Here is a 26,614-nt window from a genome sequence, read left to right on the forward strand (position 1 = left end):
GGCGCGCGCGGGGCCGGCCGGGCGCCCGCCGGGGCCGCCTCCTGAGCCTCGGAGTGCTGCGCGGCCGCCCGCCAGCCTCCGCCGCCCCTCCCCGCCCCGCCGGCCCGGGCCTGCAGACTGCGCCTCTGCCCCGCCCTCTCACCCCCGGATTGACACTGAGCGTTCTGCTGGGGGCTTGTCGAACAGGGCACCTCCGCCAATCGGCGGCCTCGCGGGGCGGACCCCGGGCCCAGTCCAGCGCTTCGGCCAATCGGACGCGTCTGCCCGCCCAGCTGCGGCCTCACGAGCGCGTGAATGGCCGAGAGTCCGCGGTGACGTCACGAGATTGAGAACCTATAGCGGCGCGAGAAGGTCGCGGGAGGGCCAATGGGCGGCGGCGCGGAGCCGTCAGTCAGGGCGGCCTAGGCCAATGAGCGGCGGGCTGCGGGGGCGTCACGGACAGCGGCAGAGATCTTGGGCTGAGGTTCCCGGGCGGGCGGGCGCGGAGAGACGCGGGAAGCAGGGGCTGGGCGGGGGTCGCGGCGCCGCAGCTAGCGCAGCCAGCCCGAGGGCCGCCGCCGCCGCCGCCCAGCGCGCTCCGGGGCCGCCGGCCACCGCCAGCACCCGCCGCGCCGCAGCTCCGGGACCGGCCCCGGCCGCCGCCGCCGCGATGGGCAACGCCGCCGCCGCCAAGAAGGGCAGCGAGCAGGAGAGTGGTGAGTGCCCCGGCCGTGACCCCGATCCCGGCCCTGCGCTGCCAGTCCTGGCCTTGTCCATCATCGCCTGGCCCCTCCCCCTACGGAGCCCCCCCATTCCTCTCTGCCTACCCCCCAGCGCCCCTTGCCCCGGCCTGTCCAAGGCTGGGGCCCGCGGGCCCGCAGAGTACCCCCTGTAGGGGTCCCCTTCCCCTAGGGCCGCCCCACACTGCAAAGACCGTGCTCCCCCCCAGCTGTCACTGCCAACCATGGCACGTATGACCGCTGGGGCCCCACATGGGGCCCTGTCACCAGCCTACCCCCTCCTTTCCTGGCCCCTCTCCCCAGATTCTAATCCCCCCACTTCCTCACTCACTTCTGTCGCCTATGGGATCCTCTGCCTGACCCCGACCCATGTTTCTGCCAGTTTGGGAATGCGATGGGGTCTGTCTGCCTCTACCGCGCAGGGACCTTGGCCACTTGGTGACCACACCCCTCCCCCCTCCAGCCCCCGCCATCTTTCTCCTGCCCTTCCCCTCTTCACCTTAGCACAGCCCCCCCTTCCAAACCCATCCTACCCCCTGAGCATTTCCCAGAGCCACCTCCAGCATTGTTTTTTTCTTCTGTGTCACTTGGCATGGGGGACAGGATCTTTCTGGGTCCCTCTGCCTCTCTCATCCTGTCACTCTGTCATTCTGCTTCTCTGCTTGGGCTCCGTCCTCCAAGCAAGCGTCTGTCCCTGGCTGGGGTAGCAGACTGTTTATGAACGTAGAGAACTGCTTCAGTGCTTCCAAAGCCAAGTTTGAGCTGCTCTTGTTGGGATTCATTGCGTCCTCTTTCCTGCGTTGGGGTAGGGGGGTGGTGGCAGAGCCCCCTCGCATTTCCTGCCTTGCAGTGAGCTCTAGGCTCCGTGGAGGGCCCCTCAATAAATGGTCGTTTCACAACTGAGGCTCCGTCATTCACCCAGTGCCTGGGGCTTCTTCCACCGCTCCTGGCTTGGGGTGAAAAGTGTCTGCGTTTAGCGAGGTTCATTCGGTTTTAATTGGGATGGTCAGAAAGAGCACGGGGGAGGGGGAGGCAGTCAAAGAGAGTAATGGGTGATGTCTAGTGATTTGCTTTGATGTCTAGTGATTCTGATCATTCCCAGGGCTCAGCCAGAGAGAGACCTTTTTCACCCACTTGCCCCCAAATTATGTTGGCCTTTTCCAGCCAGCCAGAGAAAGAGATTCTCTATCTGGAAATACCATCAGAAATGGTCTTGAACCCCATTCCCAATTCTTATAGCTCTTAAATTGTTGTCACGTCAGTCTGAAAGCTGGAAGGCGGCTGGGATCCCCTGTCCACTTACCCAGAAATAGTCAGAACTATTAGTCGAAAAGGAAGGCCAGTTTTTGGTCTCAAACCCCAGCATCTGAGTTCCCTGACTGCCCCCTCCCAGAAAGGTATGAAAGCCCGGGAACTTTATTCCTATACGGATTCAGATAGCAGAACTCAGAGTTACAGAGCAATCATGAAGAGGCCTGACATGTCACCAATGGGCGGGGGCCGGGGAGGGAAGTGCCTGTAGCTGAGTGCTTGATGACAGAGGAGCAGGTGGGTAGTGTCCAAAAAAGGTCTGGGCATGAGCTTGGAGGGGACTTGGCAGAGGGGGAGGAGTCAGGCCCCCAGCAGGTGAGGCCAGCTGGGAGGTGGAAGGTGGAGGCAGGCAGCTATGTATTACGGTGGCTCAGTTGGAAGTTGGGGAGATGACAGTCCTGGAAAACCTTCAAGGCTATCAGACACATGTGGTGGCGGGTGGAAAGCTGCACAAGAAAAAGGATCCCAAGAAAAAGATCAGAGGCTCTGGAAGGAACCACTGATTCTCTCAGAGCACAGGTCAGACACCCAGAAATGAATGATCACGGTAAAAGAGAGCTACTATTTATTGGGCATCTAGGCTGTGCCACAGGCTAAATGGCCAGGCAGATAGATATATCTACTCTAGTGACTTTCATAATGGGCTGTTATCCAAATTTTCCAAAGGAGCCCTCTGGCAGAAATGACAGCCATGACATAGATGATGTCACAGAGGCAGGATTCACATCCAGACCCATCTACCAGCAAACTTCTTGGACCCCAGAATTTCCTGACTCTGACATTTTTCAGCAGCCTCCCAGATTTTTACTCTATCATATTTTCTTAATTTAAAATAATACAAATTTTACTCACTTCTGTTCAGATGTAAACTTGGAGCTCATTCTAAACAATAATATAAATGAAATCATGGGATTGCTATGCTAGTTATATTTTCTCTGATACACATTAAATACAGTGTAACTAGATAAATGAAACATCCCGAAAAACATGTCATGTTCTGCCAATGGGACCATGTCACACTTTGAGAAACGCCCGAAGCTGTACTTCCTCCCAGAGGCTTCCAGAGAAGGAAATAAGATGAGGAAGGAAGTCCCTCTTTGCTTTGAGGCGCTCTGATTCTGAGAGGATAGAGTTAGACAAAATTTACCTTCTTACAAGGGTGGGGCAGGGGCGGGGGCAGTAGCCAGGCCAGCCTGCAGGGGGCACCTGGATTTCATCTGCCAGACGCCGGCCCGACTGGGGTCAGGAAAATGCCCAAGCCTTGGGAGGCACCAGTTAAGCATCCTGCAGTCCCCTGTGGTACCATCTCTGCCAGAGCAGGACAGACTCCGCCTCCTCCCAAGAGGCCAGGGATCCAGAATGAGCCCTGGAGTGGAATGGGGAGAATCTACACCCAAAGATGGCAAAGCCATTGGGAGAGCTGAGAGGGCCGAGAAAAAAGACCAAGTCCCAGATGCTGGCCAGGTTCGAAGAATGGAGAGGGAGCAGCGGCCCCAGAGGGCAGGCGCCCAGGTCAGAGAGCCAAGTGGGGCTCAGGTCGTGGCTGGCACTGACTGAAGATACGCCTGGGAGCTGGCCCATAGGGGAAGAGGCAGAGCTGGTAAAAGGGAGCCCCCCCATCTCCGGGACACAAGCAGATCCCGGCAAAGAGAGAAAAGCACCCCCCAAGAAGACCCTAGATGGGAAGAACTAGTGCCATGTAACAGCCTATGGATGCCTAAGACGGCCAAACAACTTCTGTGCCTTGGCAGTTGTATGGGTGCCCAAGAGGGTCTTGTCAAGGCAGCTCTCCCCTTAGCGCAACCACGTCTACAGAAACTTGGAGGGTCCTATCTGTCCCTCCTCTGCACCCTAGTGGCCTCTGGGTTGGGTTTCTCTTCCTGCTTCCACCCCACGTCTCCCTAGCTCCCCCTGCAGGCAGGGTTCTGGGGATGGACAGCCCGACAGACACGGTAGGTCTCATGAGCCTTCCCAGCCACCGTAGTCCCGGTGCCCTGAGAACAGGACTGAGTGATGGCTTCCAACTCCAGCGATGGTGAGGCTGAGCCCTGTTACTATAGCAACTTCCCAGGCACACGCTGCCCCTCAAGTCAGGGAGGGGCTGCAGAGAGGTCTGGGGCACAGGTGAAGAGGAGGAGGATATGAACCCCTGGCTGGCCCTGGAAACGCCTCCTGTATAGCCCCAGGCTGTGCGGACTGGGGAAGAACAGAGGGGATCGGTGGCCCAGTTCAGACAAGGGAGGATGGTCCACCCAGCAGGGGGGCCAGCTCAGACAAGGGTGGTGGAGAGGTGCATCCCAGTGTTGGGGTTCAGCTCAGACTGTGGGATGAGCCATCCCAGTGTTGGGGTCCAGCTCAGAGTTGTGGCATGGTAAGCCCAGAGGAGGGAATCCAGGCTCCACTGGAGGAATCATCCAGCCTCGAGTAGGGGGCCCAGCCCAGGCTGGGCATTCCTGCCCCAGAATTCCCAGGACAGCCAGATTTCAAAAGGGCAGAGGGTCTGAGATTGTTGTCTGGAGGAAGGGGATTCTGAGGCTGGGCTCCTTCCGAGGGAGACCCCGAGCCCCTTGCCCAAATTGATACTCTGCTGTTGCAATTCCCCATTCCCAGGGCGAGTTTCTAGACTTCTGCCTTCTGCTGTGGCCCTGGCTTTTCCAGGGGTGTCAAGGAGTTTTCTCTATGAGCCCAAATGGAATCTGGACCACAGTGGGAGCTGGCACCCCCCGTGTGGGAGATGTGGGCAGGGCAGCAGGCTGTATAGGCCAGCAGCTGGCTGGGTTACCATCCTCTGCCACTTCCTGTTGCTAGCAGGGGTCCTGGGTGCTGGGCACTCTCAAAGAGGCTGCCACTGACTCTCCGCTTCTTTTGGGATCTGGAAAGGAGGAGGAAGATGGTCAAGGCTGCCTCCCCCTCCCCCACCCTTGGGTTTAGCCGCTCGTTTCCGGTTTGGACTTTCATGGCCGAGAGTAGAGCCAAGCACAGGGCAAGGTTTGACAGAGGCCAAGGACATCCCAGGATGCCGTTCCCCTCTCCACCCACGCATAGGAGCAAAGCAAAGAGCCAGATGTACCCATTTTCTCTCTCGGGATAGCAGGATTTGGGGGTTCCACATTGAAAGGGAATTCAGGGGAGGAGGCAGGGTGGCTCTTGTCACCCCCTGCCCCAAGCCTTTCTCTCCAGCTGTTCTTTCAGCGAATTAAGAGAGCTCTGGGGCCTCTTTAGCCCCCAGGGAGTCTCTGGCTGTTGCCTGATCCTGAACCTTAACTCTTTCCCCTCTGCCCAGTGGACACTGCTCTGGGCACACCGGGCACTGTCCTCTGCATAGTCCAATGCCCACTGAGGAAGGCAGGGCCTGGCGTCCCAGGAGCAGTGAAGTCCCTGGAAAGGGAAGTTAGCTTTATGGCCCCGCCCTGGGGCACACAGGCCAGCCAGAGGGACACCCTCAGGAGAATCTTCCCATCGCCTCCTGCCAAGGAAGCCCTCTGCAAACCTTGGCCAGCTTGGAGCAGGTACCTTTAAAAGCTTCTGTGGCAACCAGCTCCTCCTCCCTGGTCCCCTGAGGCCTTCCCAAGGAAGCTGACTTAGAGGCTCTGCGTTTTCCTGGTTTCTCAGCAAAAGGAAGATTCCAGGGAGAGCCCAGGGGGGCCGGGGATGGATCTGGGATCAGGCAGCAGCCAGGGTGGGGACTCGGAGACCACCTTCCAGCTGTGGCTGCAGCTGTTCCTCTGGGCCCACCTGGCTGCACGTTTCCTGGGCTACCTGCACCACACCTTCTGGGGGCCTGAGCGACAGCCAGCACCCTGAGCCTCCCTGGCCAGGGGACAGAAGCCCCCCAGATCACCCCATCCCGCCCACCCTTTATTCCACCCTCTGCTGGAAGAGACAGGAAGCAGAGGTGAGTGTGGGGCCTCTTGATTGAGGTTACCTGCCCCTCCCCCGATCATCCCTCTCTCTGCCTGCTCCTCCTGGCACTGGCCTCCCCCATGCCCCATCCCCAAATCTGACAAGCTCACAAGGCTAGTGGCACCGGAGCCTGGGCTCTCTGGTCCTTTGAGAGGCCAGAGAAGGGCCATGCTAACAGCAGGGCACCCTGTGGAACTGCTCCATGGGGCACCAGCGGACAGCCAGAGGCTGGGAGCTCAGCGAGTCAGGGAGGTGCAGGATTCAGCAATTTTTTCCCTTTTGCTAAGAGCAAAGGGAAAACTGACCAGACCTTTCAGATTCCCTTGAAGCCCGGCACCTCTCTGCCTTCTTGTGTGGGTGAAGGTAGAATCCCAAGAGGGCACCCTCCACCCTCCCCATCCACTGCTGAGTTTTGTGTGGATTATTTGGAGGTTTCCAAGGAAGATGTTTTTGGTCACAAAGGTTCTATCAGTGAAGCCAGGCACAGTGGCTCACGCCTGTAATCCCAGTACTTTGGGAGGCTAAGGTGGAGGAATCCATTGAGGCCAGAAGTTAGAGACCAGCCTGGGCAACATAGCAAGACCCCATCTCAAAACAAAACAAAACACACACACAAAGGTTCTGCTAGTGAAAGCATTGGATTTGGTGCAGCCCCCAGGCGTAGGCCCCTGCGCTAGTTGGTGGCCCAGCCAGGCACCCATCTAGGACTCCTGGCCACTCATTGCCTGTCCCCTCTTGGCGCAGTCATTCTTTGTGGGGCCTTCTTGGCCACAGTCTCTCTCTATCCCCCATCTACCACTTTCTTTCTTTTTTTTTTTTTTTGAGACAGAGTTTCGCTCTTGTTGTCCAGGCTGGAGTGCGATGGCGCCATCCTGGCTCACCGCAACCTCTGCCTTCCAAGTTCAAGCAATTCTCCTGCCTCAGCCTCCCGAGCAACTGGGATTACAGGCGTGTGCCACCACAACCAGCTAATTTTGTATTTTTAGTAGAGACAGGATTTCTCCATGTTGGTCAAGCTGGTCTCAAACTCCCGACCTCAGGTGATCTGCCTGTCTCAGCCTCCCAAAGTGCTGGGATTACAGGCGTGAGCCACCATACCCAGCCACCGTCTACCACTTTCTAGCCCCATGAGGGCTCTTCTCTCTGAATGCTGATGGAGAGCTTTGGGGACAGGTAGGGGGGGTGGCTCCCCCCAAAGGCCATGCGGGATTCCTGGCAGGCAGACAACCAGCAATGCCAAAGGGCCAGTGTACAGGACCCCTCAGGGTGGTAGCAAACCTAGGAACATCAGGGGGTTGAAGGCAGCTCTGTCCACACTGGCCACCCTGGTGCCCTGGACTCAGCGCTGAAACCAATGGCTGAGTTGGCAGTGAAGTAGTTAATCTCATGGGAAGTGGGGGCGGGTCAGTGACCTCAGACCTGATCAGTCTTCTCATCTGTACAGTGGGAATAACAGCAGCTCCCACCCCATAGGGTGAGAACGAAGCATAGAAAACACTCAGCGAGGGGCTGGTTCCTTGTAGCCCTAGGTGGTGGTTAAAGGACAAGTCCGTAATGCAAGAATCTGTCAGGCTGCGCATTTAAGATTTGAGCACTTGGCCGGGCACGGTGGTTCACACCTATAATCCCAGCACTTTGGGAGGCCGAGGTGGGCAGATCAGGAGGTCAGGAGATCGAGACCATCCTGGTGAACACAGTGAACCCCGTCTCTACTAAAAATACCAAAAAAATTAGTCGGGCATGGTGGCGGGCGCCTGTAGTCCCAGCTTCTCGGGAGGCTGAGGCAGGAGAATGGCGTGAACCCAGGAGGCAACGGAGCTTGCAATGAGCAAAGATCGCTCCACTGCACTCCAGCCTGGGAGACAGAGCGAGACTCCATCTCAAAAAAAAAAAATTTGAACGCTCAATGCCCCTATATTTGTTTTTGTTTTTGTTTTAATTCTTACTTTATTTGTTTTGAGACAGGGCCTCACTCTGTCACCCAGCCTGGAGTGCAATGGTTCAATCACGGCTCACTGCAGCCTCTACCTCCCGGGCTTGAACAATCCTCCCACCTCTGCCTCCTGAGTAGCTGGGACTACAGGTGCACACCACCACACCTGGCTAATGTTTTTATTTTCTGTAGAGGGTTTTGATGTTGTCCAGGCTGGTCTTGAACTCCTGCATTCAAGCAATCCCCCCAACTCGGCCTCCCAGAGTATTATTATTTTTTTGAGACAGAGTCTCACTCTTGCTCAGGCTGGAGTGTAGTGGTGCAGTCACAGCTCACTGCAACCTCAATCTCCTGGGTTTTAAGAGATCCTCCTGCCTCAGCCTCCTGCGTAGCTGGAACTGCGGGCATGGACCACTACTACGCTCAGCTAATTTTTTAATTGTTTTATTTTTTGTAGAGATGAGGTCTTGCTATGTTGCCCAGGCTGGTCTCTAATTCCAGGCCTCAAGCGATCCTCCAACCTCGGCCTTCCAAAGCACTGGGATTACAGGTGTGAGCCACCATTCCCAGTTCTCCCTGGGTTTTTTTTTTTTTTTTGAGACAGAGTCTCACTGTGTCACCTAGGCTGGAGCGCACTGGTGCGATCTTGGCTCACTGTAACCTCTGCCTCCCAGGTTCAAGAGATTTTCCTGCCCTAGCCTCCCAAATAGCTGGGATTACAGGCATGCACCACCGTGCCCAGCTAAGTTTTGTATTTTTAGTAAAGACAGGGTTTCACCATGTTGGCCAGGCTGGTTTCAAACTCCTGACCTCAAGTGATCTGCCCACCTCAGCCTCCCAAAGCGCTGGGATTATAGACGTGAGCCACCATGGCCCATCTCTCCCCATATTTTATTTTATTTTTTCTTTTCTTTTTTTTTTCCTTAGAGTCTTGCTCTGTCACCCAGGCTGGAGTGCAGTGGTATGATCTCGGCTTACTGTAACCTCTGCCTCCCAGGTTCAAGCAATTCTCCTGCCTCAGCCTCCCAAGTAGCTAGGATTATAGGCACACACCACGATGCCTGGCTAATTTTTTTGTTTTGTTTTGTTTTGTTTTGTTTTGTTTTGGAGACAGAGTCTCGCTCTAGTCTTGCCTAGGCTGCAGTGCAATGGCATGATCTCAGCTCACTGCAACCTCTGCCTCCCGGGTCCAAGCGATTCTCCAGCCACCATGCTTGGCTAATTTTTTTGTACTTTTAGTAGAAACAGGGTTTCACCATGTTGGCCAGGCTGGTCTTGAACTCCTGACCTCAAGTGATCCACCCGCCTCGGCCTCCCAAAGTTCTGGGATTACAGGCGTGAGCCACCGTGCCCGGCCTAATTTTTTTATTTTTAGTAGAGATGGGGTTTTGCCATGTTGGCCAGGCTGGTCTCAAACTCCTGACCTCGTGATCCACCCACCTCAGCCTCCTAGAGTGCTGGAATTACAGACGTCAGCCACTGCACCCAACCTCTCTCCCCATATGTTTTTTTTTTTTTTTTTTCTTGAGACAGAGTCTAGCTCTGTCTCCCAGGCTGGAGTGCAGTGGTGCGAATTCGGTTCACTGCAAGCTCCGCCTCCCGGGTTCACGCCATTCTCCTGCCTCAGCCTCCCAAGTAGCTGGGACTACAGGCACCTGCCACCACACCCGGCTAATATTTTTAGTAGAGATGGGGTTTCATCGTGTTAGCCAGGATGGTCTCGATCTCCTGACCTCGTGATCCGCCCACCTCAGCCTTCTCCACATATTTTATACCTCAATTTAAAAAATAATAGGCGGGGTGCAGTGACTCATGCCTGTAATCCCAGCACTTTGGGAGGCCAAGGCAGGCAGGTCACCTGAGGTCAGGAGTTCAAGACCAGCCTGGCCAACATGGTGAAACCCGTCTCTACTAAAAATACCAAAATTAGCTGGGCGTGGTAGCAGGTGCCTGTAATCCCAGCTACTCAGGAGGCTGAGGCAGGAGAATCATCTGAACCTGGGAGGTAGAGGTTGCAGTGATCTGAGATCGTGCCACCGCACTCCAGCCTGGCAATAGAGTGGGACTCCATCTCAATAATAATAATAATAATAATTTTAAAAATAAATAAATAATAGTAGCTGACATTTATCTGGCACTAGCATCACATGGGCCACTGTTCAACTCCCTTTGCCAAGATGAACTCATTCATTCCTTAAAACCACCCCACAGGCCGGGCGCAGTGGCTCAAGCCTGTAATCCCAGCACTTTGGGAGGCTGAGACGGGCGGATCACGAGGTCAGGAGATTGAGACCATCCTGGCTAACACGGTGAAACCCCGTCTCTACTTAAAAAAATACAAAAAAATAAACTAGCCAGTTGAGGTGGCGGGCACCTGTAGTCCCAGCTACTTGGGAGGCTGAGGCAGGAGAATAGCGGGAACCCAGGAGGTGGAGCTTGCAGTGAGCCCAGATCGCGCCACTGCACTCCAGCCTGGGCGACAGAGCGAGACTCTGTCTCAAAAAAAAAAAAAACCAAAAAAACCCACCCTACTTTACAGATGAGGAAAACTGAGGCCTAGAGAGGTGAGATCAGTTGCCCAAAGTCACAGAGTTCATCGGAGACCAGGCTGGGCTCTGAACTGGATCTTGTCCCCAAGTCCTGGCCCTTAGCCACTTTGCTGGGCTGCATCTCAGCAGAGATAAGAATGACTGTTTTCAAGCCTGTTTTCTGGGTTGTTAAACGGACACAATGAATGCAAGGCAGGTTGCCGAGCGAGTCAGATGAGACAGTGTAGACAGCAGCCGGCACAGGGTCTGCCGGGGAAGTTTCAACGTTAGCCAGGTGGTGATGTTCGCCTTGGGATGCTGTGGGGCCTAGGAGTGGGCATCGGACGAGACGTCCCTTGAACCAGCTCTGGAGCAATGCCCTTGCAATTGACACGACAGGAACAGGGCCAGCTGGGGGCCAAGGTGACAGCTGAGCCCCCCAAGGGCGCCTGCTACCCGAGCCCCCGAGGCCTCCATCCCAGGCCCGGCCTCCCCAGAGAAGGGGCCAGAGGAACAGCCAAATCCCAAGGCTATAAATACCTCTGCTGGCGTCGGCCCTGGCCGTGGAATGTCGGTCAGAACTGGGGCGAGTGGGGGTGGGCTGGCCTGCCTGGGTAACTCCCTCCGTTCCCCTGGGAGTGACCCTGGAGACTCTCTGTACCCCACTTTGGATGGAGCAGCAGCTGGATCCCACCTCTCTGTAGCAAGGGAGTCCCAGGCCACGGCCCAGGCAGGGCCCCCAGAGGCACCATAAAAAGGTCAGGCTCTAGGTTGAGGGAACTGCACCCCAATTTCTACCAAGTATCTCCCCAGAAATCACCTAAACCCGCCCCGGTGAAAGGGAGGTCTCTGTCTAACTCTCCCCTCTCTCCCTTTCAGTGAAAGAATTCTTAGCCAAAGCCAAAGAAGATTTTCTTAAAAAATGGGAAAGTCCCGCTCAGGTAAGGCCACTGGGTACAGAGTCCGGGGAGGGGTGAGCTGGTGACCCCCAGCCCCCGGCTGCGTCCCAGCAACACAGCTAGAATTTCAGAAACCCCGTAGAAGGCTTCAGACCCTCCCCATTCACTCCCCAGGTGCCCATGGGGGCTCCTGTGTGGAGACACCTGACTGCCCAATGCCAGGCACCCCCATCCCACCACCCCTTCCAACGGCCCGCCCCTGCCCCTAGCACAGCTGCCAGCAGCTCCCAGGCCCCAGGCCAGGGCCGGATCTGGCCCCTGCCACCCACCTTAAGGAATGCGCCCTCTGCCATCTTGATTTTCCGCCCCCGTCCTCAACCCCGCTGACCCTATGTGCTCCCTGGGGCCCCCTCTGCCGGTGGTAGAGGGGATGCCTCAGACCTTAGCTCAGCAGGCCGCGGGGAGGATGCACCCTGAGCCTGCCGACCCCTCTGCCCACAGAACACAGCCCACTTGGATCAGTTTGAACGAATTAAGACCCTCGGCACGGGCTCCTTCGGGCGGGTGATGCTGGTGAAACACAAGGAGACCGGGAACCACTATGCCATGAAGATCCTCGACAAACAGAAGGTGAGGTGGCCCGTCCTCGCCTTTGCCTGGACTGTGCCCACTCCTTGGAGTGCCCTATCCACCCGTTCACTCACTTGCTTTGTTTTTTTGAGTCAGAGTCTTGCTTTGTTGCTCAGGCTGGAGTATAGTGGCGCGACCTTGGCTCACTGCAACCCCCACCTCCCTGGTTCAAGCGATTCTGCTGCCTCCGCATCCCGAGTAGCTGGGATTACAGGCACCCGCCACCATACCCAGCTAATTTTTGTATTTTTAGTAGAGACGGGTTTTCACCACATTGGCCAGGATGGTCTCGAATTCCTGACCTCAGATGATACACCTGCCTCAGCCTCCCAAAGTGCTGGGATTATAGGTGTGAGCCACTGTGCCTGGCCACTTGCTTTTTTGGGGGGAGACAGGATCCTGCTCTGTTGCCCAAGCAGGAGTGCAGTGACGTGATCATAGCTCACTGTAGCCTCAAACTCCTGAGCTCCTCCCAAGTAGCTGGGACTACAAGCACACACTACCATGCCTGGCTAATTTTTTTTTTTTTTTTTTTTTTTTTTAAAGGCAGGGCGTCTCTTGCTGTGTTGCCCAGGCTGGTCTTGAACTCCTGGCCTCAAGTGATCTCCTACCTCAGGCTCCCAAAGCGCAGGGATTACAGACATGAGCCACCACGCCAGGATCACCCCCTATTCCCCGAGCCCCCATAATGTGCCAGCTCCAAGGGTCAGAAGGGCCCTGTGCTGCCTTCCCAAAGCTCGCTCTCCAGACCGGCCATGGATTCAAAGCCGGGCACTGTGACACAGGGTCAGACACTGTCCAAAGGGAGGAGGCCAGGAGCATTCTTGGGGGAAGTGGTGTTTACGTGGACTTTCTTCCCGTAAATATTTTTGTGATCCAACTTTATACCGGGCACTGCTATAAAGCAGCAATGTAACCAACAGAAATGTAACCCAAGCCACAGAATCGATTTTAAATTTTCTCTTTGCTCCATCATAAACAGTAAAAAGAGCCAAGCATGGTGGCGCATGCCTGTAGTCCCAGCTACTAGAGAGGCTGAGGCAGGAGGATCACTTGGACCTAGGAGTTCAACTCCAGCCTGGACAACACAGCCAGACCCCGTCTCTAAAAAAAAAAAATTGTAATTAAAAAAGAAAGTGAAAGAAGCAGGTGACATTCATGAAATTCATTTTAATGACATGTTTGGGGCTTTTTGTTTCTTTTTTTTTGAGACAGAGTCTCACTCTTGTCGCCCAGTGGCGTGATCTCAGCTCACTGCAACCTCCACCTCCCAGGTTCAAGTGATTCTCCTGCCTCAGCTTCCCAAGTAGCTGAGATTGCAGACACCACCACCATGCCTGGCTAATTTTTGTATTTTTAGTAGAGACGGGGTTTTACCATGTTGGTCAGGTTGGTCTCAAACTCCTGACCTCAGGTGGTCTGCCCGCCTCGGCCTCCCAAAGTGCTGAGATTACAGATGTGAGCCACCAGGCCGGGCGCGGTGGCTCACGCCTGTAATCCCAGCACTTTGGGAGGCCGAGGCGGGCGGATCACAAGGTCAGGAGATCGAGACCATGGTGAAACCCCGTCTCTACTAAAAAATAGAAAAAAATTAGCCGGGCGCAGTGGCGGGCGCCTGTAGTCCCAGCTTCTCGGGAGGCTGAGGTAGGAGAATGGCGTGAACCCGGGAGGCGGAGCTTGCAGTGAGCCGAGATTGCGCCACTGCACTCCAGCCTGGGCGACAGAGCGAGACTCCGTCTCAAAAAAAAAAAAAAAAAAAAAAAAACAGATGTGAGCCACCGCGCCCAGCCTAATGATACATTTTATTTAAGCCAGTATATCTACAGTATTACCGTTTCCATATATTATCAATGTGAAAATATCATTAATGAAACATTTTACATTCCTTTTGTTTTTTTCCCAGTCCTTCATGACTTCGGAAATATTTCCTTTTTTTCTGTACTGAAGTGTCTTTAAAATCCAGTGTCCATTGGATGGACACTCAGGGTAAATTTTTCCTGGAAAGAGGAGAAAAAGCAGGGAAGTTGAAAAAGCTAATTCAGGCCTGGCGCGGTGGCTCACACCTGTAATCCTAGCACTTTGGGAGGCCGAGGCAGGCAGATCACGAGGTCAGGAGATCGAGACCATCTGGCTAACACGGTGAAACCCCATCTCTACTAAAAATACAAAAAAGGTAGCCGGGCGTGGTGGCGGGCGCCTGTAGTCCCAGCTACTCGGGAGGCTGAGGCAGGAGAATGCCGTGAACCCAGGTGGTAGAGTTTGCAGTGAGCCGAGATCACGCCACTGCACTCCAGCCTGGGCAACAGAGCGAGACTCCATCTCAAAAAAAAAAAAGAAAAAGGAAAAAGCAGATTCACATGCCCAAGTTGTTCCAACTATGCCTGAAAGTCACCAGTACCTACATCAAGGGTTTAATTTTTGTTTTGTTTTGTTTTGTTTTTGAGATGGAGTTTCACTCTTGTTGCCCAGGCTGGAGTACAATGGCGTGATCTCGGCTCACGACAACCTCCACCTCCCAGGTTCAAGCGATGCCTTAGCTTTCTGAGTAGCTGGAATTACAGGCACCCACCACCACGCCCAGCTAATTTTTTAATATTTGTAGTAGAGACAGAGTTTTACCATTTTGGCCAGGCTGGTTGTTTTGTTTTTGAGACAGGGTCTTGCTCTCTTGCCCAGGCTGAAGTGCAGTTGGGCTCAAATGATCCTCCCACCTCAGCCTCTGAAGCTGCTGGGACCATAGTCATGCCATGCCCAGCTAATTGCTTTTTGTTGTTGTTGCTGTTGTCGTCGTCGTCGTCGTTGTTTGTAGAGATGGGGTCTCGCTACATTGCCCAGGCTAGTCTCAAACTCCTGGGCTCTGGCGATTCACCTGCCTGGGCCTCCCAAAGTGCTGGGATTACAGGCGTGAGCCACCATGCCCAGCTGGTGTCAGTTTTTAAATTTATATTTTAGATACTTAAAATTTTTGAATTTGGCTCCCCAGCCGACCAGTCACATTTCAAGGGTCCAGCATCCCCCTGTGGCTAATGGGGACTGAACTGGGCAGGGCAGGTATAGACTGTGAGGACACAGCTATGTGAGCAAAGCAGTTGACAGCTGACCAAGGGACCAGGCTGACTACATGTGACACACCAGCCTGACATCAGCCAGCTGTGTGACCTTGGGCAAGTCACCTCCCCTCTCTGTGTCTGGTCTTCCAAACTGGTGTGCTCCCAGCATGGGCCTCTAGGGCTCCTGTCCTGATTCAGTGAGAGACTAGGTGCCAGGTGCCTGCTCATGGCATCTGCTATTGGGGACAGCTGATGGCTGAGGAGCAGTTAGCCTGAGATTCAGGTTGCTGTGTGGAGTGTTCTAGACAAGGGTAAGGCAGTTCCTAAACCCCCCACCCCTCGGCCTTCTCCTGCCTGTCTTTTCAATTTCAGTTCAGCTGCCCCTTCCTCCAGGAAGCCTTCTCTGATTCCCCCTTCCCCAGACCATGCCAGGTACTTTACATGGGCTTCTTGGGGGCTGCTTCTCCATAACCCCAAGATGCCCTCCACCACAGCTCTGACCTCTCTCGGGGTAACCCATGTATTCTTTGCCCTGGACTTTGTGCCGTGCAAGGACAAGCAGCCCCTAGCCTCCCTGATGCTGTGTCCTCAGCATCAGCCAAGGGCCCGACAGGCCACAGGCACACAAATGATTCTGGCTGAAGGAACCGGCCTGGCTCTGGCATCCCTAGTTCCAGGCATCAGGGGAAATGAGTCCCCTCTCACCTCCCCCTCCTCTCTGCCCTCCCCTCCCACCCTTCCCAGGTGGTGAAGCTGAAACAGATCGAACATACCCTGAATGAAAAGCGCATCCTGCAAGCCGTCAACTTTCCGTTCCTCGTCAAACTCGAGTTCTCCTTCAAGGTGGGGTCCCAGTGGCCAAGGGGCAAGGTCACTGCACTGGGTCCCAGCCTTCTGGCCCCCAGGGCTGGGGTCGCAGCTGAGGACAATCAGTGGCTGCCCTCTTTTGTGGAAGAACAAGAGCCCTGGAGGAGGGAGACCAGGGGACAGGAGTCAGGCTGGGACTCTGGCAGACCCAAGTTCAGTTCCTGGGCCAGCCAATTTGTAGCTCCATACCCTTGGCGAGTCACCCAACCTCAATAACATCCCTCAAAAGCAGCACCTGGTTTATGGCAAGAGCCTGACCCGGGAGCACAAACGCTGTCCCAGGCAGCCGGGGCTCAGTTCCCAGCTCAGTACTTCCTGATGTGTGGCCCCAGGCAAGAGACTTATCTCCCCGAGCCTCAGTTTTCTCATCTGTAAAATGGGGATCATACCAGTTCCAACCTGGTGGGGTTGTCATGACAGTTGCAGGCATGTCTTGAGCGCCCTTTGGGAGCCGTTTTGGGTGCCATCCAAAGCTGTAGTCATGAGAAACAGGAAAGGCCACTCAGGGCCAGTTTCATGGGTGTTCGACCCAGAGAAGCACAAGGGTCTATGCTCCAAGGGACCCCACACCTGGTTTAATGCTTTGGTGCTGCTGCTGCTGCTGGCTTGAGATCTGTAATAATTTTTTGTTGTTGTTGAGACAGAGTCTTACTCTGTGGCTCAGGCTGGAGTGCAGTGGCGCGATCTTGGCTCACTACAACCTCTGCCTCCCGGGTTCAAGCAATTCTCCTGCCTCAGCCTCCTGAGTAGCTGGCATTACAGGTGCCCACCACCATGCCCAGCTTATTTTTGTATTTTTAGTAGAGACAGGATTTTGCCATGTTGCCCAGGCTGGTCTTGAACTCCTGACCTCAAGTGATCTGCCTGCCTTGGCCTCCCAAAGTGCTGGGATTACAGGCATGAGCCACTGTGCCCAGCCCAGCCTTTTTTTTTTTGTTTTTTTTTTTGACATGGAGTTTGGCTCTTGTTGCCCAGACTGGAGTGCAATGATGCAATCTCGGCTCACCACAACTTCCGACTCCCGGATTCAAGCAATTCTCCTGCCTCAGCCTCCCAAGTAGCTGGGATTACAGGCATGTGCCACACACCTGGCTAATTTTGTATTTAGTAGAAATGGAGTTTCTCCATGTTGGTCAGACTGGTCTAGAACTCCCGACCTCAGGTGATCCGCCTGCCTCGACCTCCCAAAGTGCTGGAATTGCAGATGTGAGACACCCTGCCCAGCCATTTTTATTTATTTATTTATTTATTCATTCATTTATTTATTTATTTATTTATTTTAGACAAGGTCTCACTCTGTTGCCCAGGCTGGAGTACAGTGGTGCAATTACAGCTCACTACAACCTTTGCCTCCCAGGCTCAAGCAATCCTCCTACCTCAGCCTCCTGAGTAGCTGGGACTACAGGTGCATGCCATGATGCCCAGCTAATTTTTGTATTTTTATAGAGACAGGGTCTCACTATGTTGCCCAGGCTGATCTCAAACTCCTAGGCTCAAATGATCCACCCACCTCGGCCTCCCAGAGTACTGGGATTATACAGGCATGAGCCACCACACCCGGCCCTCCGTAATAACTTTTTAACCAGGGGCCACCTTTTTTATTCTGGGTCCCACTAATTTTGCAGCCCATCATGATCCCATTTTACAGATGACAACACTGTGACCTCAGGCTCCCAGAGCAAGGTACTACAGAGTTCACCCTCCGGCCAGGGCAGGCTAACCAGCTCCTGACATACCTATGAGCCAGCCCTCATTTTCACCCATTAACAGCAGGATAAGGGTCGCCCCTGCTTCCTGGGCAGAATGAAATGCAACATGTGGGTTCAGCCAGCAAAGCCTCTGGTCCCTAGAACATGATTCCTACGGAGAGCCAGGATCGCTGTTGTCATTTAATGTTTGAACACCAGCCAGGAGGCCCCCAAGGCCTTCAGATAGGGTCCAAGTCTTAGGGAGTGGGCCCTTGACCAGCCACTGCTTCCCACAGGACAACTCAAACTTATACATGGTCATGGAATACGTGCCCGGTGGGGAGATGTTCTCACACCTACGGCGGATTGGAAGGTTCAGGTAAGCAGGCCACGCCCCATCACATCAGGCTGTCGGGTGTCCACAAGTGGCAGTGCATAACCAAGCCCCCCCCCCCGGGAATGCAGAGGAGTCCAGTATGCTTGAACATGCAGGTGGTCTCCCAGGATCCTGTGGGTTTCTGTTTCCCCTATGCTGAGGAATGTGTGATGTTTCAACCACCACAAAACAAAACAGAGCAAACATGGCAAGTTAGGTGTCCAAACTTTAGTTGGTCCCAGGCGCGGTGGTTCTCACCGGCACTTTGGGAGGCCGAGGTGGGCAGATCACCTGAGATCAGGAGTTCGAGACCGGCCTGGCCAACATGGCAAAATCCCATCTCCAGTAAAAATAAAAAACTTAGCTGGGTGTGGTGGCGGGCACCTGTAATCCCAGCTACTCGGGAAGCTGAGGCAGGAGGATCACTTGAACCCAGGAGACAGACATTGCAGTGAGCTAAGATCACACCACTGCACTCCAGCCTGGGTGAGAGAGTGACACGCCGTCTCAAAAAAAAAGAAAGTTGTTGATTTTGTGCATTTTTTGAGCCCCAAAAGGTGGCATGCATCTGTAATCCCACTACTCCTGAGGCTGAAGCGAAAAGATCATTTGAGCTCAAGAATTTGAGACCAGCCTAGGCAACATAGTGAGGTTTTGTCTCTTAAAAAAAAAAATTGGCCGGGCACGGTGGCTCACGCCTGTAATCCCAGCACTTTGGGAGGCTGAGGCCGGTGGATCACGAGGTCAGGAGATCAAGACCATCCTGGCTAACATGGTGAAACCCTGTCTCTACTAAAAAAAAACAAAAAAATTAGCCGGGTGTGGTTGCGGGCGCCTCTAGTCCCAGCTACTTGGGAGGCTGAGGCAGGAGAATGGCGTGAACCCGGGAGGTGGAGCTTGCAGTGATCGCGCCACTGCACTCCAGCCTGGGTGACAGAGCGAGACTCCATCTCAAAAAATAAAATAAAAATTATACTATTATTTCATTTTATATAGATCAATAGTTTTATATGTGTAGATTTTAATATATTTTTTATACATAAAGTAAAACTATATACATAAATTTGTAAGTTTAAGATACAGGCTGGGTACTGTGGCTCATGCCTATAATCCCACTTTGGGAGGCCAAGGTGGGCAGATTGCTAGAGCCCAGGAATTTGAGACCAGCCTAACATAGCAAGACCCATCTCTACAAAAAGTAAAAAAAAAAAAAAAAGGCTGGGCGCAGTGGCTCATGCCTGTAATCCCAGCACTTTGGGAGGCCGAGGCGGGTGGATCACCTGAGGTCAACAGTTTGAGACCAGACTGACCAACATGGTGAAACCCCATCTTTACTAAAAATACAAAAATTACCTGGGCGTGGTGGTGGGCGCCTGTAATCCCAGCTACTCAGGAGGCTGAGGCAGGAGAATCGCTTGAACCCAGGAGGTAGAGGTTGCAGTGAGCCCAGATGACACCATTGCACTCCAGCCTTGGCAACAAGAACGAAACTCCATCTCAAAAAAAAAAAAAAAATTAGGTGTGGTGGCACATGCCTGTAGTCCCAGCTACTGGGGAGGCTGAGGTGGGAAGATCACCTGAGCCTGGGAGGTCAAGACTGCATGAGCCGGCCAGGCGCGGTGGCTCACACCTGTAATCCCAGCACTTTGGGAGGCTGAGGCACGCGGATCATGAGGTCAGGAGATCGAGACCATCCTGGCTAACACGGTGAAACCCCATCTCTACTAAAAATACAAAAAAAAAAAAAAATTAGCAGGGCGTGGTGGTGGGCACCTGTATTCCCAGCTACTCGGGAGGCTGAGGCAGAATGGCGTGAACCTGGGAGGAAGAGGTTGCAGTGAGCCAAGATTGTGCGAGTGCACTCCAGCCTGGATGACAGAGCAAGACTCCATCTCAAAAAAATGAAAAGGAAAAAAAAAAAAAGACTGCATGAGCCATGATCACGCTGCTGCACTCCAGAATGGGTAACAGAGACCCTGTTCAAAGAAAAAAAAATTTTTAACTTAAAAATTTGTCTTATTAACTTACAAGTTTACATATGTAGTTTTATTTTATTTTTTGAGATGGAGTTTCAGTCTTGTCACCCAGACTGGAGTGCAATGGCGTGATCTTGGCTCCGTGCAACCTTCACCTCCTGGATTCAAGTAATTCTCCTGTCTCAGCCTCCCAAGTAGCTGTGATTACAGGCACACGCCCCCTTGCCTGGCTAATTTTTGTATTTTTAGTAGAGATGGGGTTTCACCATGTTGGCCAGGCTGGTCTCAATCTTCTGACCTTAGGTGATCTGTCCCCTTCGGCCTCTAAAGTGCTAGGATTACAGGCATGAGCCACCATGCTGGCCTTGTAGTTGTATTTTAGATAGAAAACTATAGATTCACTTTACATACAATAAAATGCACAGTTCTTCAATGTTCCATGCCACAAATTTTGACAGTTGTATACAGTTACCTAACCTCCACCTAAAACAGTATATGGAATTTTCTATCACCCCAGAAAATTCCCTTGAATCCCTTTCTTCTTTTTTTTTTTTCCAATAATACGCAGAGGTGGAGGCCGGGTGCAGTGGCTCACGCCTGTAATCCCAGCACTTTGGGAGGCCGAGGCGGGCGGATCACAAGGTCAGCAGTTCGAGACCAGCCTGACCAACATGGTGAAACCCTGTCTCTACTAAAAACATAAAAATTAGCCAGGTGTGGTGGTGCATGCCTGTAATCCCAGCTACTCAGGAGGCTGAGGCAAGAGAATCACTTGTTTCCAGGAGGCGAACGTTGCAGTGAGCTGAGATTATGCCACTGCACTCCAGCCTGGGCAACAGAGCAAGACTCCATCTCAAAAAAAAATTTTTTTTAAATATATATATATATACACACACACACACATCTCTACATACACACAGAGGTGAGGTCTTGCCTATGTTGCCCAGGCTGGTCTCAAACTCCTGGGCTCAAGTGATCCTCCCACCTCAACCCTCCAAAATGCTGGGATTACAGGGATGAGACACTGCCGGGCCAGTTCCCTCTCTTGACACGTCACCTCCCCGCCAAAGGCAGTTGTCCTTTCTGACTTCAAACACCGTGCCTTTGTTTTGTCTGGGCGTGGACATGATATAAATGGAATCATTCATGTTCTTTTGTGTCTTCTTTTGCTTTAACATAATCAGTTTGAAATGCAGCCACGTTGTTGAGTGGATGCATGGGCTGTCCTGTTGGCAGTGGTGGTGGTGAGTGGAATTCTATTATATGACTATAGCTCAGTCTGTGATTCCATTCTCCTGTGGGTGGACCTACAGGCTATTTCCCATGTCGGGCTATCTAAGAATCAGGTGCCTCGCGTTTCTGACAGCTGGACTGGAGGTGTCTTCCTCTGGGGAAGGCTCTGCAGGGCCACCTGCTGGACCATTTTGGGGCATGGTCACTGACATTCACCTCTCCATTTGTCCCCATCAGCGAGCCCCATGCCCGTTTCTACGCGGCCCAGATCGTCCTGACCTTCGAGTATCTGCACTCGCTGGATCTCATCTACAGGGACCTGAAGCCGGAGAATCTGCTCATTGACCAGCAGGGATACATTCAGGTGCCCACCAGGCCGGGCGAGGGGCAGCCCCGGGGAAGCCGTGGCCTGGACCCTCCCTTCCTGCCAACTGCCTGTTCTTGTGCCCACAGGTGACAGACTTCGGTTTCGCCAAGCGCGTGAAGGGCCGCACTTGGACCTTGTGCGGCACCCCTGAGTATCTGGCCCCTGAGATTATCCTGAGCAAAGTAGGCACTTCCCCAGTCTTCCCCTTTCCCTGAGGCCGGCTCTGCTCTCCTGCTCGCCCCCTCCTCACGCTGTGCCCCCCCATCTTGCTCCAGGGCTACAACAAGGCTGTGGACTGGTGGGCCCTGGGGGTTCTTATCTATGAAATGGCCGCTGGCTACCCGCCCTTCTTCGCAGACCAGCCCATCCAGATCTATGAGAAGATCGTCTCTGGGAAGGTGAGGTCCGGCTGCGGGGACACAGCCCTGGAAGACACAGACCCTCCCCTGCTCACTCATCCTACTCCCTGGGGAGCCCTGCTTGTTGTCAGAATAATCTAGAAGTTCCTTAAGTCAGGCCAGGTGGTGAAGCTGGACGCACCGGCCACACTGAGGCCAACACCTCGAGGCCCCCTCACTGTCCAGCCCCAACCGCGTGGTTCCAGAATCCCAAGGGCTTCCAAAACCCCAAGCCTCACAGGAACTTCTTGGCCGCAGAACACAAACCGCCCTGCCAGGCAACCCTCCTCGTCACTCCTTGTCCCAGTTAGTGTGAGTTTTCGCAAATTCCAAGGCAGAAAAACCAGTGTATTTGGTTCCTGTTCCCAGGTGCTGTCCGCAGCCTCACCAAGGAGTGCTCCCACTTTGCGTTTACAGCCCATGCTTCCTCTCCCAAACCCAGACTTGCCTAACTCTGAGGGTTCGGATGAGGGGTGCTGAAACCATCTCAGCTCACATCTATGACAGGTGCAAAGTGCCCGCCATCCACCAGGCCCTAGAATCCCCCCATCAGTCATACCCTGAGATGGTGGCACCCTCTGCAGGAGAGGTGAGGAAACAGGCTGGGAAAAGGGATGTGTCTTGGCCAAGATCACACTTTGGTGAGTAGGTAATCATCGTAGGCACTGAGAGCACGAAAAAGGTTGGGGACCCCACCTGTGCCCTCAGCTCAACCACCTTGCTGGGAAGACCCGATCATCCCCCGACTTGGTCCAGCATCTCCTACACAGGAGCTTTGGGTCGGCCCAGAGTCACGACACTGTGGTTGGTAGGAGCGTCCTCAGGCTCAGCCTGGGCCCCAGTCCCAGCTCTGCCACTGATTGGCTTTGAAACTTTGCATTTGGGTAGAATGGCTCACGCCTGTAATCCCAGCACCTTGGGAAGTGAAGGCTTGAGGCCAGCAGTTCCAGACCAACCTGGGTAACATAGCCAGACCCCATCTCTAAAAAAAAAAAAAAAAAAAAAAAAGCTAAAAATTAGTTGGGCGTGATGGTGCACCCCTGTATTCCCAGCTCATCAGGAGGCTGAGGCAGGAGGATCGCTTGAGCCCAGAAGTTCAAGGCTGCAGTGAGCTGTGACTGTGCCACTGCAAACCAGCCTGGGTCACAGAGCCAGACACAGTCTTTTAAAAAAATTCAGGCAAGTGGGGTGCCCGGCTGGACACATAGCATCACTAAAAGGGAAAGATGAAGGCCTGGCACGATGGCTTATGCCTGTAATCCCAGCACTTCGGGTGGCTGAGGCAGGTGGATCACGAGGTCCGGAGTTCAAGACCAGCCTGGCCAACATGGTGAAACCCCATCTCTACTAAAAATACAAAAATTAGCTGGGCATGGTAGCAGGCACCTGTAATCCCAGCTACTTGGGAGGCTGAGGCCAAATAATTGCTTCAACCCAGGAGACGGAGGTTGCAGTGAGCCGAGATCATGCCATTGCATTCCAGCCTGGGCGACAGAGCAAGACTCCGTCTCAAAAAAAGGGAAAGATGAGGCATCTGCCATGGGTGGAATAGAAACTGCCAATAAAATGGCCCAGAGTAGGCCGGGCACGGTGGCTCACGCCTGTAATCCCAGCACTTTGGGAGGCCGAGGCAGGCGGATCACAAGGTCAGGAGTTTAAGACAAGCCTGACCAACATGGTGAAACCCTGTCTCTACTAAAAATACAAAAATTAGCCGGGTGTGGTGGCATATGCCTGTAATCCCAACTACTCAGGAGGCAGAGGTTGCAGTGAGCTGAGATTGCGCCACTGCACTCTAGCCTGGGCAACAGAGCAAGACTCCATCTCAGTAAAAAAAAAAAAAAAAGAAAAAAAGAAAAAAAAGAAAATGGCCCAGAGTGGGAAAAAAAAAAAAGAAAGAAAAAAATCACAGAAGATCCCATAGGAGAAGATGCACATGACTCCCTTCTTTGTAGCATTTTCTAGTTCCCCCACACCCTCAGTGGTATTATCTCCCTCGTGCAGCCCTGGGATATCTGCCCCACATCTGAGAGGCATGCACAGGCCCAGAGAGGTTAAGGGCCATGGCCAAGGTCACACAGCGTGTAAGAGGCACAGCAGGAACAAGAAGTCGTTTCTTGCAACTATAACTCCAGTGATGACTTGCATACAAGGCTGTGGCTCAGAGCGTATGGGGAAAACTTTCAAGAAGAGTTGAGCTGGGCTTTAAAGAATGGAAGAGCCTTAGCTATGCAGAAAGAGAGGAGAGAAAAAGTTTGTCATAAGCATGAATATTTCAGAAGTCTCTGAACCCCAGCAGAGATGCCTTCAGCAGCAGCGGCAGCAGCAGCAGCTGAGAATACAAGTTCTAGAGTCCAGTAGACCTGAGATGGAATTGCCCCATCCCATGCCTCAGTGTGACCTTGGAAGAGCTGTTTAACCCTTCCAAGCCTCAGTTTCCCCTTCTCTGAAATGGAAATCATCATAGCACTTGCCTTAGAGCAATGGTTCTTAAAGGGGACCCCTTTCCAGCATCACCATTGCTGGGGAATTTGTTAGAAATGCAGATTATTGGACCAGGCACGGTAGCTCACAGCTGTAATCCCAACACCTTGGGAGGCTGACGCAGGTGGATCACCTGAGGTCAGGAGTTCAAGAGCAGCCTGACCAATATGGTGAAACCCTGTCTCTACTAAAAATACAAAACTTAGCCAGGTGTCATGGCGTGAGCCTGTGATCCCAGCTACTTAGGAGGCTGAGACAGGAGAATTCCTTGAACCCAGGAGGCGGAGATTGCAGTGAGTCCAGATCGCACCACTGCACTCCATCCTGGGTTACAGAGTGAGACTTTTTTTTTTTTTTTTTTTAATGCAGATTCTTGCTGGGTGCGGTGGCTCACGCCTATAATCCCAGTACTTTGGGAGGCCAAAGCAGGAGGATCGGTTAGCCTAAGAGTTCAAGACCAGCCTGGGCAATATAGTGAGGCCCTGTCTCTACAAAAACTTAAAATAACTAGCTCTTGAATTTTTAAAGTTTTTAAAGAAATGCAGATTCTCAGGCCACAGTATCACTTCCTAAATTGGAAACTGTAGTGTAGGCTCAAGGAGCTGTTTTACAGGATGCCAGCAGGCACTCAGCTTTGGAGGCCTCCACCCAGTAGGACTGTTGGATGGAGAAAGAAGCCTCATGGGCTCCCCAAGTTCCAGACCAGCTTCCCACCCTGTCCTTGTACCCCTTCCTCCAGGTGCGGTTCCCTTCCCACTTCAGCTCTGACTTGAAGGACCTGCTGCGGAACCTCCTGCAGGTAGATCTCACCAAGCGCTTTGGGAACCTCAAGAATGGGGTCAATGATATCAAGAACCACAAGTGGTTTGCCACAACTGACTGGATCGCCATCTACCAGAGGAAGGTGGGTCTCCCCTCCTTAAGCTGCTGAGGGTTTGGGAGCAAGCCAGGAGTCAGGGAGGACAGCCAATAGAGAGAGAGAGAAGAGAACACAGGTTCAGGAGCAACCTAGAGTAGAGAGCTTAGAGCAGCGGGGTATAGAAATGGGATTCTGGGGTCATTTGGCCATTCCATGACCTTGTGCAGCAGATTCCTCTCTGGGAAATAATTTCCCCTTTGATGAGTTGGCTACATTAAGAGTTTCAGGCTGTTAAGAGGAATCCGTAACCTAATGGTAAGCACAGGCCTGAGTCAGAGTAAATATCTCTTGAATGTTAGGCCATTCGCATTTTTTGTTGTAATAATGATTATGTTGAATGCTGAGGTCTGGGTGATTCTTGATCCCTCTCCAGGTGGAAGCTCCCTTCATACCAAAGTTTAAAGGCCCTGGGGATACAAGTAACTTTGACGACTATGAGGAAGAAGAAATCCGGGTCTCCATCAATGAGAAGTGTGGCAAGGAGTTTTCTGAGTTTTAGGGGTGTGCCTGTGCCCCCATGGATTTTCTTTTCTTTCTTTTTTTTTTTTTTGGTGGGGGGGTGGGAGGGTTGGATTGAACAGCCAGAGGGCCCCAGAGTTCCTTGCATCTAATTTCACCCCCACCCCACCCTCCAGGGTTAGGGGGAGCAGGAAGCCCAGATAATCAGAGGGACAGAAATATCAGCTGCTCCCCCTCATCCCCTTTGCCCTCCTGCCCCCTCCCCCACTTTTCCCTTCCTCCTTCCCCACAGCCCCCCAGCCCCTCGGCCCCACCCAGCCTACTTCTGCCTGTTTTAAACGAGTTTCTCAACTCCAGTCAGACCAGGTCTTGCTGGTGTATCCAGGGACAGGGTGTGGAAAGAGGGGCTCACACTTAACTCCATCCCCCACCCACACCCCCATCCCACCCAACCACAGGCCCCACTTGCTAAGGGCAAATGAACGAAGCGCCAACCTTCCTTTCGGAGTAATCCTGACTGGGAAGGAGAGATTTTTAGTGACATGTTCAGTGGGCTGCTTGCTAGAATTTTTTTTAAAAAACAACAATTTAAAATCTTATTTAAGTTCCACCAGTGCCTCCCTCCTTCCTCTACTCCCACCCCTCCCATGTCCCCCCATTCCCCAAATCCATTTTAAAGAGAAGCAGACTGACTTTGGAAAGGGAGGCGCTGGGGTTTGAACCTCCCCGCTGCTAATCTCCCCTGGGTCCCTCCCCGGGGAATCCTCTCTGCCAATCCTGCGAGGGTCTAGGCCCCTTTAGGAAGCCTCCGCTCTCTTCTTCCCCAACAGACCTGTCTTCACACTTGGGCTTTGAGAGCCAGACAAAGCAGCTG

At 53.3% G+C, this 26,614-nt stretch overlaps 2 protein-coding genes across 2 annotated transcripts; both read left to right on the forward strand.

Annotated features, from left to right (window-relative positions):
* The first annotated feature begins 433 nt into the window (after positions 1-433).
* PRKACA (protein kinase cAMP-activated catalytic subunit alpha) lies at positions 434-26,307 on the forward strand. The gene is made up of 10 exons (XM_037992153.2): positions 434-695; positions 11,274-11,335; positions 11,795-11,923; positions 15,718-15,816; positions 17,825-17,907; positions 21,351-21,477; positions 21,567-21,662; positions 21,756-21,878; positions 25,102-25,266; positions 25,655-26,307. Exons 1-10 carry the CDS (start codon positions 650-652, stop codon positions 25,778-25,780), a joined length of 1,056 nt encoding a protein of 351 aa, XP_037848081.1. The 5' UTR covers positions 434-649; the 3' UTR covers positions 25,781-26,307.
* Positions 5,567-5,906, forward strand: SMIM46 (small integral membrane protein 46). The gene has a single exon (XM_073016867.1). It carries the CDS (start codon positions 5,682-5,684, stop codon positions 5,832-5,834), a length of 153 nt encoding a protein of 50 aa, XP_072872968.1. The 5' UTR covers positions 5,567-5,681; the 3' UTR covers positions 5,835-5,906.
* Positions 26,308-26,614: the final 307 nt, after the last annotated feature.

This window comes from Chlorocebus sabaeus, chromosome 6, assembly GCF_047675955.1.
Source record: "Chlorocebus sabaeus isolate Y175 chromosome 6, mChlSab1.0.hap1, whole genome shotgun sequence".
In the NCBI taxonomy this organism is placed as follows: domain Eukaryota; kingdom Metazoa; phylum Chordata; class Mammalia; order Primates; family Cercopithecidae; genus Chlorocebus; species Chlorocebus sabaeus.